We start from the raw sequence: 15,090 nt of genomic DNA, 5'->3' as shown, positions 1-15,090 counted from the left end.
GAAAAGCAACATTATGCGATGAGAGAGATCAGTTTTTGGCGTCAAAAGATATCATTCAAATAAATGTAATTTAAAAAATGTCAAAATTTCATTGGCGTCAAAATCTTGGTGCCAAGGTCCTAAAACCTTAAAGCCTGATATGCCACTAGTCAACCGTTTACCTAGTTCCCCCCTAGAGTTGTATCTATTGGATTTCATTTTAGAAGAGTCAAAAGATGGCTTTGGAGAGCTAATAATCCTTGGACGACCTCTTCAAATATAGGTACTCTGCCCTGAAAACTGGTGCAGGCTGTCTACTCTTATAAGTAATCTAACCACACCATGTTCCTTCATGTTTGCTTTATTTCCCTCTCTTTAGTCTATTTTTTCCCACATTAGTTTAAATGTGAAAATCCCTGGGGAAATGAAGGAGTAAACCAGGTTTCAGAGATTAACACTTGTACTCCTTAGTGATGTTGTGCTTGCGAAGAACATAAACTGTTATCAAATTCACTGCTATGAAACTCTGAAAGACGCTGCATCATTGTTTCCGCCTTATGCCAGGGAAAAGATAATAAATTTTGAACAAAATGGAAAAAAAGTATTCAGGAGACATTTAGCCCTGTGTATAAGGGCTGGTAGTAATTCATGAAAATAGTGAGTTTAATTCTAGTGGTGGCCCTGACCTGAGAGGTAGAGCTAACCTTCAGTGCAGGTGTATGTACCTGTATGTCTTAACGAAGCCGTAACGACGCGATTTACTTCATATTTTGAGTCAAATTACAAATTGCTATCGAACAAAATTCGTCTAAAAGCTCAAGGGATGAACATGAAATATCAACTCGTGCGCTACTGGGATAGGACAATTTTAATGGGAAATTCGGTTAAAAATTCTTCTAAAATCGTTGGTGGCCATCATCGGAGTCGCAATTTGCCACATGGGAAAGGATTCTTAAGGCAGTATAAGGCCGTTGGGAGGATGTCATAAATAAAGATTTAAAGGAAATGGAAACTTTGGGTGTAAAGAGGGAGGCTTTAAATAGATTAGGTTGGAGGAGGAGCGTGCGTAGCTGTGTTGGCCTTAGGCGGCTTGGTGCTGCAGTGAGTTATTAGTAGTAGTAGTAGTATAAGGCCGTAAAATTATTACCATGCCTACCTTGATTTGTGCTTGCACCAGGAAGGTTGCAAAAATTAGCTGTTGTATATAACATTGATGGGGGACCAGATAGTTGCTTTTCGGTAGGTTTTCTTAATGCAGCCATTTCTAAGAGCAGTTCTTCGTGGCGAACGGTTTGGAGTTCTGCTTTCTTTTCTAATTCCCGGATTTGAGACTGAAATATAAAAAAGTTTACGGAATATTTTCAGTAGATTATTGTTAATCTCAGGCAGAAAAGAAAAGTTGCTTAAATTAATTGATTTTTTCGTTTGTCAAAATGTTTCAGAATTAATTATAGGATGAAATAGTAAAAGGACCCTATGTCAAGTGTACACTCCCTCTGCCATCCGCATTGGAATGGTACATGGTATGGATGCTATGGGGATGGTACATACCTGGGGAGTCCGAGTAAAAAGCAAGGGGGAAAAGGTTTGTTTTTAAGAAGTAGGAATAAGGATTTTAAAAAAGGTTATCCTTATTACTGTTACTCTATTGCGCATGCAAACATGGTTGCCAGTGCAACATCGAACGTTTTGAAGAACGCACCAAACAGCACAAGAGATATTATTATCTCGAAGTTCCGTGATGAAAAGTATGTGTTAATTCCATTCGTCAAAGTGTCTTATATGTCGTACTTAAATTCTTTAAGGTTGTAACGTATTATTGTAAGCCAATCCCATTATTCCTTATTTCTAAAGCAAAAAACAGCCCAGCTATTTTGAGTAAAACTTAGGGTTAACCATTGCTGAGCGAGAAATACGGACAAACAAGGAACTGAAAGTTCTAGATAGAAAAGTAACCTTGCCCTTTTGAAATCGCATTATTTCTTTTGTGAAAAATATGAAGCCAATGATTTTTGCCCAGCTTCTATTGATGCTCATCTAGTTTGCCCACCTTGATAGCGTTACAGGTAGAGATGAGAAGAGATTTTTCCTCTTTCCAGGGTAGTTCTGCGTTTCTTTCTAGTTTTAGCCAAATTTTTAAAATAATGTATATATATATATATATATATATATATATATATATATATATATATATATATATATATATATATATATATATATATATATATATATATATATATATATATATATATATATATATATATATATATATATATATATATATATATATATATATATATATATATACATATATATATATATATATATAAATATATATATATATATAATATATATATATATACATATATATATATATATATATATATATATATATATATATATATATATATATATATATATATATATATATAATATATATATATACATATATATATATATATATACATATATATATATATATTATATATATATATATTATATATATATATATATATATATATATATATATATATATATATATATATATATATATATATATATATATATATATATATATATATATATATATATATATATATATATATATATATATATATATATATATATAATGAAAAGAGAAATCACCAATGCAACAGCACAAATACATTAAAAAAAAAATGTATACATACATATATACATACATACATATCAGTATATATATATACATACAGTCAAATTCATGTTTATTTCAAAAAAAAAAAAAAAAATTGTACAATAGTGAAGGAAGTGAAGATAAAGCTTCTCCCCCTACAAAATATGTTAACTAGGATTGTTCTGCACATTATGAAATAAGAATTGTTTTCTTAATACGTTTCTTATGTACTGGACTGCTCCTAGACTTACACCGATGTTTCTTCCAAAAATATAGGTGGCAATCCTTTGAATATATAATTTAGCTCATAACAAAACATTGATTTCCTTCTTTCAAGTGACAATTTGTAATGGTCAAATACTAATCAAAGTAATACAGATCTTAAATTGGAATTTGCTTTACTTTTCAACAGAAACATCTCTTGTAGGAGGTCCAAAGGATCCCATCAAAGAGCCCAAATGTTATCTAAACCTAACTGCTTCTCATTACATAATACAAAAAAAGTGAGTCCATTTAGCAAAAAAATATTCAATGTACCCTGAATGCTAAAAAGTGGACATAGTAAGAAAAATAGTTTTTACATTCACCGAAGCATAATTAGATATCTAGACACTAGGCTTTCCCAGTTGCATGGACTGCTAAAGAACTCATAGGCCTTGTTTCCTTGTTGCATCTCAAGTGCCTGTAACATGATTTTTTTCTGCAATTATTCTTGTGTAATTTCTAACGTAACATTTATGACTTTTATAACCTTTGTGATTTCGTTTTATATACTAGTCAGACGAGTATTATACCCAGGAGAGATGTTCCCTAGACAGAGTTAGTGGCCTTTAACTGACAAGGAAAAGGTCACTGGGAAAAAAGTCAATAACTTCTGATATGAAGTTGCCTACGACAGATTACTTCAATTTTTCGCTATAATTTTTCAGCAACGTAACTTCAAGGACAAAACTTTTTACTTTTAATTCCCATTTAGTTTTCTTAATGGTGGTTTTACAGTTGTTTTGCCGCAGTTTTTTTCTATTCTTGAGAGGCCCCTATGAATTTACTACTAATTTACTTATAAAACATGTCATGAATTTCTATTAAATTAATTATTAAATTCCAATGACACCTACCAAACGAAAGCTTGAAATAATCACAGAAAATTACATATTGTTCTTTCATACTTCCTCCCCAACTGCGATTGCTTTGGCATTTATTTTATTTTCTTTATGTTTTTAAAGCTTTAAATATAATTTTCACCTGTTAATCCCAGAGGGAGGGGGTTCAACTACTGATAATAAACGCAAGAAATTCTTCTTGTAATTTATTCTTTTCTGGCCTTACAAATAAAAGCCAAGGAAAGCATAGCAAGAGACGTACTTTCAATGAAGCCTTCTTTCCAATGTTCATTTTGCGAGCTTTAGGGTGGCGGGGTGGGAGCATTAGCCATTCCCGAAATTCTTCTTGGGGGGTTCAACCACCATATAAAGATTTTAAGAAGATTACAGAGTCCATGGAAAACTCAAATTGAAGGCATCCAGCCCTACAAAAAAAAAAAAAAAAAAAAAAAAAAAAAAAAAAAAAAAAAAAAAAAAAAAAAAAACTATGCCCTAAAGATTTGCATTAGAATCTTGTTCATTTCCACCTATAAATACTAATGTTGTTTACAAGGGAAAATTGGTCTACCTTTGTGCCTATGCCTTTTACAACTAATCAGGCGGTGATGCCTAATACCTCATACTTGTCAAAATCTAATATGACTATTTTAAACCTTCTTTAAGCACATATTTACAACCCATTTACACCCTACTGTGTATACAAGCATATCTGCCTTTACTTTGTGGAAGGTAAACAGAAAACTATTAGTGAATTTTAGACACATGCGGGGGGACAAGTTTTTTCTATATGTAAAAAAAAAATTGACATATTATTTGACCATATTTTTCACCTAATTAAAGCTCCTTTTTTTACTTTCTTGTGCTTAGTTTTGTGTTTCCACGGAGAAATAACTGATAGGGGTAATTACTGACAGTAATTTATCACTAATAAAAGTGGTGTAGTATCTGAGAAGGAGGGGGGCATCAGAGTGTTTCTTGAGAGTGGACGTAAAGTCAAAAAATGTCATTTGTTGCTCTTCGTAGTACTTGCACGTTTCAACTAGAACAAAACTAAGAGGCAAAGAAAGAAGACACCTACCTGTAATGAATCTAGACCCTCTGAAGTTACTGAATTCCCCCTAGTTCCTGTATCTGTTTGACGCCGCTGTAATTCTCGCACTGCTTCTGCGTGTTGTTGCTCAATCTCTTTTCGCTTTTCTGCTGCATCACGCATAGCCTGCAATAGAAAAATGTATATAAGAATTATCATAGGTGAACAAAAGGGAACTAGCCATTCCAATACAATTGGCTTATTACTGAACATTGCAAGACAATTTTTTGATTTCTTAAAAAAGCGTTTTTACCTAAAATAACCATTCAAAAACAAAATTAGCGTAAATCATAATTAGCACACTAGCATGTACGCAGTACAGAGAAATGCGACTCCAAGCTGTTTGTTATTTAATTCCGTCCTACAAATACAGAAGAGAGAATAATGAGGACTTTTTTTCCCAAGACAGTGAATCAACAAAACCTATTTGAATATTTCAGCCCTATATCCAAGGACCGTCTTCAGCAAAGAAAATAATAAACAAAAACAAACTTACAATAAAAGTTCTTGGTTAAAATCCATTTTTCAAGCAGTTCGTGGTAATCAAACAGTTCGTGGTAACGAACAGTAGTAAGGAGCAACCAGGCTCAATAGTAACCGAAACTCTAAAGAATGGAATTTTGATACCAATAGATACATCGAAAGAAACGAGTTTTTATGCTGATTTTAAATATATAAGTTTTATCAAATTTGGTCTTACTCATCAAACGTTGCGAGCCTGAGAAAATTAGTCTTGTTTTGGAAAATAGGGAGAAACACCCCTTAAAAGTCGTAGAATAACGAAAATCACATCATCACATTCAGCGTATCATAAAAACCCACTGTAGAATTTACAAGCTCCTATCTAAAAAAAATGTGGATTTTCGTATTTTGTGCCAGAAGACCGATCACGGGTGCGTGTTCATTTGTTTTTTGTTTTTTTTTTCTTTTTCCCAGGGGTGATCGTATCGACCCAGTGGTCCTAGAATGTTGCAAGAGGGCTCATTCTAACGCGAATTAAAAGTTCTGGTGCCATTTTTAAGTGGGAGTTGGGGGGAGGTTACGTGGCAGGATCTTTCCCATGGAAGAATTTGTCGTGGGGGAAGATAATTTAAATGAAGAGGGCGCAGGATTTTCTAGCATGATTTAAAAAACAATGACAAAATAAATCTGAAATTTTTTTTTCAACTGAAAGTAAGGAGAAGAATTAAAACTTAAAACGAACAGAAATTATTGCGCATATGAGGGGTTCACCTCCTCGTAATACCTTGCTCTTTACGCTAAAATATTTTTTGTAATTCAACTATTTATTTTACGGCCTTTGTGATTCAGGGGTCATTCTAAAGGAATTGGGACAAAATTTAAGCTTTAGTGTAAAAAGCGCGGTATTGACGCAAGGGTGGACCCCCGTTCGTCACGTAAGTTAGTTCGTAAGTCACGTATATTTTTTACTAATGAAAAATTTCGTGAAAAATTAAAAGTTCTAGTTGCCTTTTTAAGTAATCACAAGATTGGAGAGCCTCTAGTGCATTAATTCAAAAACGTTCAGAAATTAAATAGAAAAAAAACAAGTTTTTTTAACTGAAAGTAAGGAGCGACATTAAAACTTAAAACGAACAGAAATTATTCCGTATATGAAAGGGGCTTTTCCTCCTCAACGGCCCGCTCTTTACGCTAAATTTTTCATTGTTTTAAAAAGTTGAGTTGTAACAAAGAGTCAAACTGTGTGTAAAAAACCGAATGTGTAAAATACATGCCTGCAAATGGCTTTCAGTTTGGTCAAAATTCGAACGGAGGAAATTGTGAGGTTGCTGAGTGTAAATTAAAGGCTATTTTTGCAACACATAAAGCCAAAATAAAATACAGAAGTACACATTTCCACAAATGGTATTTGATCCAAAGATTCCTCTTTGGAATCTCATGGTAGTTCGGTAAAGGAATCATTAAGATTCCTTTTACCTAACTACCACTATTGCTCGTGCCACTACTATTTTTATCATGATTACTCTCCCCTCCCAACACAGCTGCTCCTACTGCGTTTGCTCCGACCTACCTTGACTCGTACAACTGCTATCCCCGCCACAACAACTGTTAACACGCTTCTACTATTCATTAAAAGAAAAAAACAAGTTTTTTCAGTTGCAAGTAAGGAGCGACATTAAAACTTAAAACGAACAGAAATTATTCCGTATATGAAAGGGGTTGTCCCCTCCTCAACGCCCCGCTCATTACGCTAAAGTTTGACTCTTTGTCACAGCTCTAACGTTGAGGAGGGGAAAACCCCTTTCATAAACAGAATAATTTCTGTTCGTTTTAAGTTTTAATGTCGCTCCTTGCAGTTAAAAAAACTTGTTTTTTTTATTTAATTTCTGAATATTTTTGAATTAATGCATGTTTTGATTTTTGGCTCACTGCAAATGAATAAATAAAACGAAATTTAAATTTCGTCAATACCTCACTCTTTACACTAAAGCTTGAATTTTGTCCTAAATCTTTAGGAATGACCCCCGAATCACAAAGGCCGTAGAATAAATAGTTAAAATTACTAAAAATACTTTAGCGTAAAGAGCAAGGTATTGTGAAGGAGACGGACCCTCTTCTATACGCAATATTTTATGTTCTTTTTTAGTTTTAATGATTCTCATTACTTCCAGTTGAAAAAAATGTATTTATTTTCTCATTGTTTTTTTTTAATTAATGCTAGAAAAACCTGCACCCCGACTCACCCCCACCCCAACGCGAAGAAATCCCCCTGGAAACGTCTGTACACTTCATAATAACCATTACTATATGTAAACAATGGTCAAAGTTTGTAACCTGCAGCCCCTCCCCCGGGGACTGTGAGGGATTAAGTCGTCCCCAAGACATAGTTATTAAATTTTCGACTAAGCTGAACAGAATGTCTATCTCAAGATTTTGATCCGGTAACTTTGAGGGAAAATGTACTTGCGAGGGGGCTTAAGTGCCCTCCAATTTTTTTGGTCACGTAAAAAGGGCACTTGAACTTTTAATTTTCGTTAGAATGAGCCCTCTCGTGACATTTTAGGACCACTGTGTCAAGACAATCACGCCTGGAAAAAACAACAACAAAGAAACAAATAGAACCGCATCCGTGATCTGTCCTCTGGCAAAAAATACAAAATTCCACATTTTTGCAGATAGGAGCTTGAAACTTCTATAGTAGGGTTCTCTGAAACGCTGAATCTAATGGTGTTATTTTCATTAAGATTCTAGTACTTTTAGGAATGTTTCCCCCTGTTTTCTAAAATAAAACAAATTTTCTCAGGCTCGTATCTTTTGATGGGTAATACTAAACTTGATGAAACTTATATATTTAAATCTCTGTTTTTTTGTATCAAAATTGCGTTTTTTAGAGTTTTGGTTACTATTTAGCCAAGTCGCTCCTCACTTCAGTTCGTTACCACGAACTGTTTGATAAACAGTAACTACTATAATTAATAAAATATACTGATCAAAATCAAAATATACAAAAGCTTCGAGCCGAAAAAGCGTATTTAGATTAAATTTACCTTAGAATAAATTGAAAAAGACAGAAACTTTTCAGTAAAATTAAATTCGAAAATAAATCTTAAAAGAAGCAAAATTAGGTTACTTAAAATATAAATCTTAAGGTTGTCAAAAACACCTAAAAATGAAGAAACAAAAGCTAGTACGAACGGAAAGTAAAATAAATAATGATGCAAAACTTAAAACGAACACAAAATGCCGCAAATAAGTAAGGTGCTGCCGCTCTCCGAGCGGCAAGCAGCATCTGGGCTTTGCCAAAAGAAAACATTTCAAAAAAATTTTCCTTTTTCTATTCCAATATAAAAAAGATTAAAAAACGCTCAAAAGTCCTGGGATTTCTTTTTCGACATTTCATATTTGAAACACTCAGTTCAGTTTCAGTAGCCTTCACCATTCTTTTTGTTTTTTCTTGCAATTCTATTTCTTACAAATGCTTGAAAAATGATGCATTTTTAAATTTTTGAAATATAGTTTATTATTTACATTTTTTATAATTAAAAAGGATATGATGAGAGAGCGGATCTTGTTTTAAGTTAAATATTTGGTTGAATTTCAATGCGCTGCAGCCGATTTTTATCAGAATAGATGATTGACGTAACCGAACTGGATCCGCTCTCTTTGGTGGAGTTGGGTGGTGGGGTTCAGTGCTATGGCGAGTTTGGTGCTTCTGGACGTGCTAGGACGATGAAAATTGGTATGCGTGTCAGGGAGCTGCACAAATTGACTTGATAAAGTCGTTTTCCCCGATTCGACCATCTGGGCGGCTGAAGGGAGAGGAAAAATTAGAAAAATTGAGGTATTTTTAAACTACGAGTGGGTGATCAGATCTTAATGAATTTTGATATTTAGAAGGACTCGTGACACAGAGCTCTTATTTTAAATCCCGACCGGCATTAAGCCTCTGATTTTCCTTTTAAAGCAATCTATTGATTCTTAGAATTTTGCTAGAGCTCATACCATATGAGCTCTTGGCTCTTCCGACCTCGTCACGAGTGCCATATGACCCCTTAGCTCTTGATTATCAGACGCTTTTTTCCCTTCCCTCGGTGGCTGTTGTGAGTAATGTTCATTTTATATGTTTTTTATAAAAAAAAATCAGCTCAGTTTAAAAAAATGAACGAGATGAATAGAAATTTCAATTAAGCCATCGATTTAGCGTTCAGTGAAGCGCCAATGGCACTTTACCCTTATGGGAGATTTGAGTAGGCGGCAAGACCACACTTACTCGGGGTCGGTCTGTTCTTTTATTTTGGATGCATACAATCAGCAGCAATCTGACAGAAGAACGGTAAATTGGGTCACGTAAAGCGAACGCAGATATTGGCCTCAGGTTGCTTGGCACTGCAGTCAGTTGCTTGCAGTAGTAAAAACGACCAAGGATGTGACCAGACAAACTAACCAACTCGACCAAGGACGTGACAAGCGTGCGTGCCGGATTGAAACCGAAATTATCTAGTCTTACTAGAAAACTTATCAAAAACTGGAATTGCTTGAACGTCTATGTAAAAAATAATGGGTAATCATTTGTAAATCTATCAGTTCATAAACAGACGCACTGAGCCAGTAATCCTGTGTCTTTAAGGGTAGGGGGTTGAGTCTTGGTGACGCTGATTATTTGGTTTAGAACGGTGGTAGGCGGTGTAACTCTACAAGCTCATCCGAAGTCGAAGACCAAGGTCTTTGTGATTCAGGGGTCATTCTTCAAGGATTGGAACATAATTCGAACTTTACCATTTCTGAAACAGAAACGAATCAAATACTTGCCCCATTGAAGAAGAAGACTGCTACTACAAATACTAACAATTAACCGCAGCACCAAGTCACCCGAGGCCAACACAACTACGCAAGCTCCTCTTCTATTCCAATTTCTTCAAAGCCTCCCTTTTTACACCTTCCCAGGAAGTTCTCATTTCTTTTAAATTTTTCTTTATGAAGTCCTCCCACCCAAAGACGAGGACGACCTGCTTTCCATTTAGCCCTAGACGGTTGGCCAAAAAGGACAATCTTTGGGAAGTTGTCATCCTTCGTCCACACAATGTGGCCTAGCCATCTCAACGTGTGTTTCATTATAGCCCCCAGAAAAAGGGATTGAACCGCATTTTTCGCACAGCCTACTGTTTGAAATACGGTCTGTCAACCGGGTACCTAGATCAATCCGTAGTGAATTTCTCTGGAAAACGTCTAGCGGATTTCTATCCGCTTTTCGGAGCACCCATGCTTAAGAGCCATTTTTGACCACTGTCATCACTGTAGATTCTAATATTGTAATCTTGGTTGCAGACTTATCTTTCTGTTCTTCCAAACTGTTTTTTAGCTTTCATAGAACACCCTGAGCCCTGGCTTTTCTACTTCTACCATCTTCCCTGCTCTCACCGTCTTTACTAATAATACTATCAAGGTAGGTAAAACTGCCCAGCTGATCAATCTTTTCATTACCCATCGTCAACTTTTCATTTTTATTTATTCGTAGTGTTAGTGAGTTAGTCTTCTTAATATTAATTTTCAAGCCTATTCTAGCACCCTGAACCCGCAAAACCTCTATAAGCTCGCTCATTGTGCTCAAACTTTCATCAAGGAAGCTTAAGTTATCAGCATAATCTAAGTTCAGTAGAGTTGTTCCTCCCCCCGCTTGATTTCGTGGTCTCCCATGGCCTTTCCTTTACTTCTTAAAACAAAGTCCATCAAAATGATCTACATAAAGGGGGATAGGACACAACCCTGTTTAAATCCTGATTTAATACAAAACCAGCTGCTAACCTCATTTCCTACCATAACCGCAGCAGTATTATTCTCTTGCATAGCACTAATCACTTTAATGTATTTGTCTGGTATATCTTTGACAAATACCTTTGTTTTCTACAAGGTATACCTTTGCTAAAGCTCTTCTATCAACAGAATCAAACACTTGCTCATAATCCATAAAACTAATGACCAAAGGTATTTGACAACTCAGGCACTTCTCAATTATTAACCTTAGAGTGAAAACTTGGTCAACACACCCTCTACCTTTTCTAAAATCGCACTGTTCTTCTCTTAAAACTTTGTCTACAGCATCTCTCAGTCTAAAAAGTGTCATATTACTAAGTAATTTGCTACCTATAGAGACCAGACTAATGCCTCGATTATTACCACACTCACTCGTATCACCTTTCTTATACAGTAGTCTAATTAAGGTTTTCCTAAAATCCTTAGGTACTTCCCCTTTTTCAAAAATCGTATTCAAAAACTTCAGTTACATATTTCTAACCACAGAGCTACCAAATCTAAGAGACTGAACTAAGGATTGTGCCCCGTTCCTATCTTTAACTGATACAAGTCCAGATTGACTACTCCCTCTCAATTTATTAATATGCCAGTATAATATTTTACTATTATACCGTATAGCTGCATATTCCAGATCCTCAGCAATTTTATCAATGGTCTCCCCTTCAAATCTCCTTAATTCATATTTTAATGCTTTCTCCACTTTCTTTACATTCCTTTTGTTTTCATATGAGATATCACTCTCATAACTTTTTTTTTTCTCATAACTTGTACAAAAAAATAATTTTTGTACAAGCATCTTCTCCTCTCTATTAAGCATAAAGTTTTTTCACTAATATTCCTAGCTGCAGTCCTAAATTTCATCCATAAGACACCATCAGCAACTTCACAAAGAAGAAGAAGAAGATTGAAAAAGTTTTTTTTCCAGTGGACGCTATGAAACTTAGCAACCGAAGCGAAATCCGCCTCTCATCAGAACCTAGCTTAACTCCCTCAAAGTTCAATGATTTTTTTGTTGCTTTATTGCAAAAGCAGATCAATAATTCTGCTATGTCTCTCGAGTTTACGATTTTTGTTTCTGATATATTTTTAGTTTTTTTTTTCCTACGAAGGGTGGATTCCCTGGAGTCTTTTAAATAATGTTTGTCACGCGCTTCCAAAAGGAGTTTTAGATAAGATTCTATCTATTTCAGGATACTGCGGGGAAGCAAATTTCGACTACCTTGTAAAAAAATAAAAATATTTTAATACAAAAACCAACAGTCCTATTGGCACAGTTAACCAATGACTGTTGACCAAGCGATTAGATGGGGTTGGGTTTTATTTTTGATATAGCTTCTTCAAGAAAAATTGCCATTCTCATAACCCAAAACAAACATTAATAATTGCAAATTAAAATTTAATAAACACAAAAAAAAAAAGTAAAAAGGGAATAACATAAATGTTCTATGAATTAAAATTAAACAAAAACTAAGAAATAAAAAAGAAGAATAACAAGCTTTAAATTTCAATCAAAGAAAAGAAAACGCTTTTCAGATATAATAATCAATATCAACAAAATAAAAATAAAAGATCATGTAGAGTTACTCCCCCCTCCACTTAAACAATCGGTGACAGAAGGATTCGAACCTTGTCCGTAAGGAATTCAATTGCAAGTCTTATGATAGTCTTTTTGTAAGATAACAATAAACTTTTTAGCCACAAATAATTGGCTTAGTTGCAAATCAAAATATCTTATCAAATAATAACTAAGAAAAGAAGGCCCCTCAAAGGAATCAAGACTTTATTGTCAATATTACTTTTACAAGAAGTAAGATATAACATGTGTCGAAAGATGTATCTTTAAGTTGCACAATGTCAACTTTTCAAGTCAATCAGATGAATTGAATCAGAATAATTGTGCTATTCAAAGCCTAGCCACGCACTTTCGAAAATCCCTTTTAATTGTGACTTAGGCCAGCCTTCTACCACTGTAGCTGCATTTGGGACATTTCCATCAGGGAATGGACAAAAGTGCAAGAGACCTGTGCCCTACGACGTGGATCATACCCGCCAAATCTGCTAGGTGCCAAGTTGGGCTGAACAACCATCTCTCTTCTTAAGTAAGTATTTTGGCTATCAGGTGAAAAAATAATTTGAACAGATAGTGAATACCATGTTTTTTTTGTAAAATATGGTAAAAAATGGTAGGAAAAGTTATTTCGATTGAAGACAAAAACTAGGATGGGGTGTTCGTCCATACCAGGAATTTTGAAATTTTCCATCTATGCAGTTTCGGCAGAATTTAAAAGCAATACAGCAACATAAGGAATATCAGCTATACCAACAAAATCTAGCAATAACTATGATAAGGCATTTGTTATTACTGTCTTTGCAGAATTTGTGTTACTAGTTAACATTCTCTTTAGAAAAATATCCTATCTTTTTGTTGTTAATTTAAAGTAATTTAATGGTTTCCTGCTTCCTCTTGGTTGTTACTGTCAGTTACGATTACGAGTTAAAATTATACTTTCAAGATAAGTACTTTTGCGTATCAGTTTTGATGAATTTTCTCACCCCTTCATAATCAATAAGTGCAATTTTTAAAATTTAGTTTTATACCGTGTTTGAATATCGAGTTTCATAGATCAACCAAAAAGCTAATTCTTGATCTAGTTGGGAGATTAAATAAAAAAAAATCTACTGAAAGTAAGGAGCGACATTAAAACTTAAAACGAACAGAAATTATTCCATATATGAAAGGGGATGTCCCCTCCTCAACACCTCACTCTTTACCCTAAAGTTTTTTGTCAAACTTAAATAAAAGCACATGGCACCAAAAGGCCTAAGAAGGTTTTCCTTTGAAGCTCTAGCTGTTTTTAGTTTCAATAAATTTCTAATGTTTGGTTTTATTTCGGACAAAAAGCGTTGTCAAATTGAACTAATCAGTTTTGTATATTTATTTTCAAGCTTCAACGTAGCAGCACCGACGAAAATAGGGCATTATACTTCATAATTTTGAAGTAACCCAAAACGTTCTATAAAAATCGTGTTTTTTGTATCAATATACCTAAGATGAGTTCGATGTGTCTATGTGGCAAAAAGTATTTCTGTTTTGATGACCTTGGTACTTTGATTTGTTTTGTTTCATTTTTTTAACATGCATCATTTTTCAAACAGTTCGTGGTAACGAACTGTAAGTAAGGAGCGATCTGGCTTAATAGTAACCGAAACTCTAAAAAACGGAATTTTGATATCAATAGATATATCAAAAGAATCGGGGTTTTATGCTGGTTTAAAATATATAAGTTACCCATCAAAGGTTACGAGCCTGAGAAAATTTGCCTGATTTTTGAAAAAAAAGGGGAATACCCCCTAAAATTAATTGAATCCTAATGAAAACCAAACCATCAGATTCAATTTATCATATAACCCTACTGTAGAAGTTCGAAGCGCGTAGATGACCATTTTTGTTCAGCATAGTGGAAAGGCCGAATAACTAAGCCTTTGGGGATATCATAACCCTCCCATAGCCCCTGAGGATTCGTCTTTAGGTTACAAGATTTGCCTATTTTTAACGTATAGTATTTGTTATTGTGAAGTATTCATACATTTTTTAAGGGGGGATTTTATGCTGGTGGTATTTTCCTCGAGGATGATTTTCCATGGGAAGGGCAGTTTCCAGGGTGTGAATTTTTCAGGGAAAATTTTACGCTGAGGGAATTTGTCAGAATTTGTATACGAAATTCTTGCTATATTTTGTTTTCTCTTTTCCGTCTTAATTTTACGCCTGGAGATGTTAAGGATAATTGTCCGGGGTAAATTTTCACCAGAATTGGAGGGTAAATCCTTGGGGAGGAGGAATTTTTCCAAGGAGAAGCAGCCAGATTTCCTCGGATTATTTAGAAAACGATCAGGAATTAAATAAAAAAAATTAAGATTCTTCAACTGAAAATAAGGAGCAACATTAAAACAACTTTAAAACAGAAATTGTTTCGCATATGAGGGGGTTCCTC

General features: G+C 34.3%; 1 protein-coding gene across 12 annotated transcripts in view; it reads right to left on the bottom strand.

Annotated features, from left to right (window-relative positions):
• The window catches only part of LOC136034132 (RIMS-binding protein 2-like), a 317,880-nt gene that overhangs the window by 188,920 nt on the left and 113,870 nt on the right, over window positions 1-15,090 (bottom strand). For 10 of the 12 annotated variants that reach the window (XM_065715293.1, XM_065715294.1, XM_065715292.1 and 7 more), the window contains 2 exons: window positions 4,814-4,951; window positions 1,127-1,310 (listed from right to left, as the gene is read on the bottom strand). In XM_065715293.1, the coding sequence (XP_065571365.1) occupies window positions 1,127-1,310; window positions 4,814-4,951 (322 nt within the window). The remainder of the gene's footprint in view (window positions 1-1,126; window positions 1,311-4,813; window positions 4,952-15,090) is intronic. The other 2 variants (XM_065715295.1, XM_065715302.1) reach the window with 1 other exon arrangement.

Source organism: Artemia franciscana, chromosome 12, assembly GCF_032884065.1.
Source record: "Artemia franciscana chromosome 12, ASM3288406v1, whole genome shotgun sequence".
Classification (NCBI taxonomy): Eukaryota; Metazoa; Arthropoda; class Branchiopoda; order Anostraca; family Artemiidae; genus Artemia; species Artemia franciscana.
The sequence above is the reverse complement of the archived record's forward strand: the minus strand, read 5'-3'. Positions and strand labels throughout refer to the sequence as shown.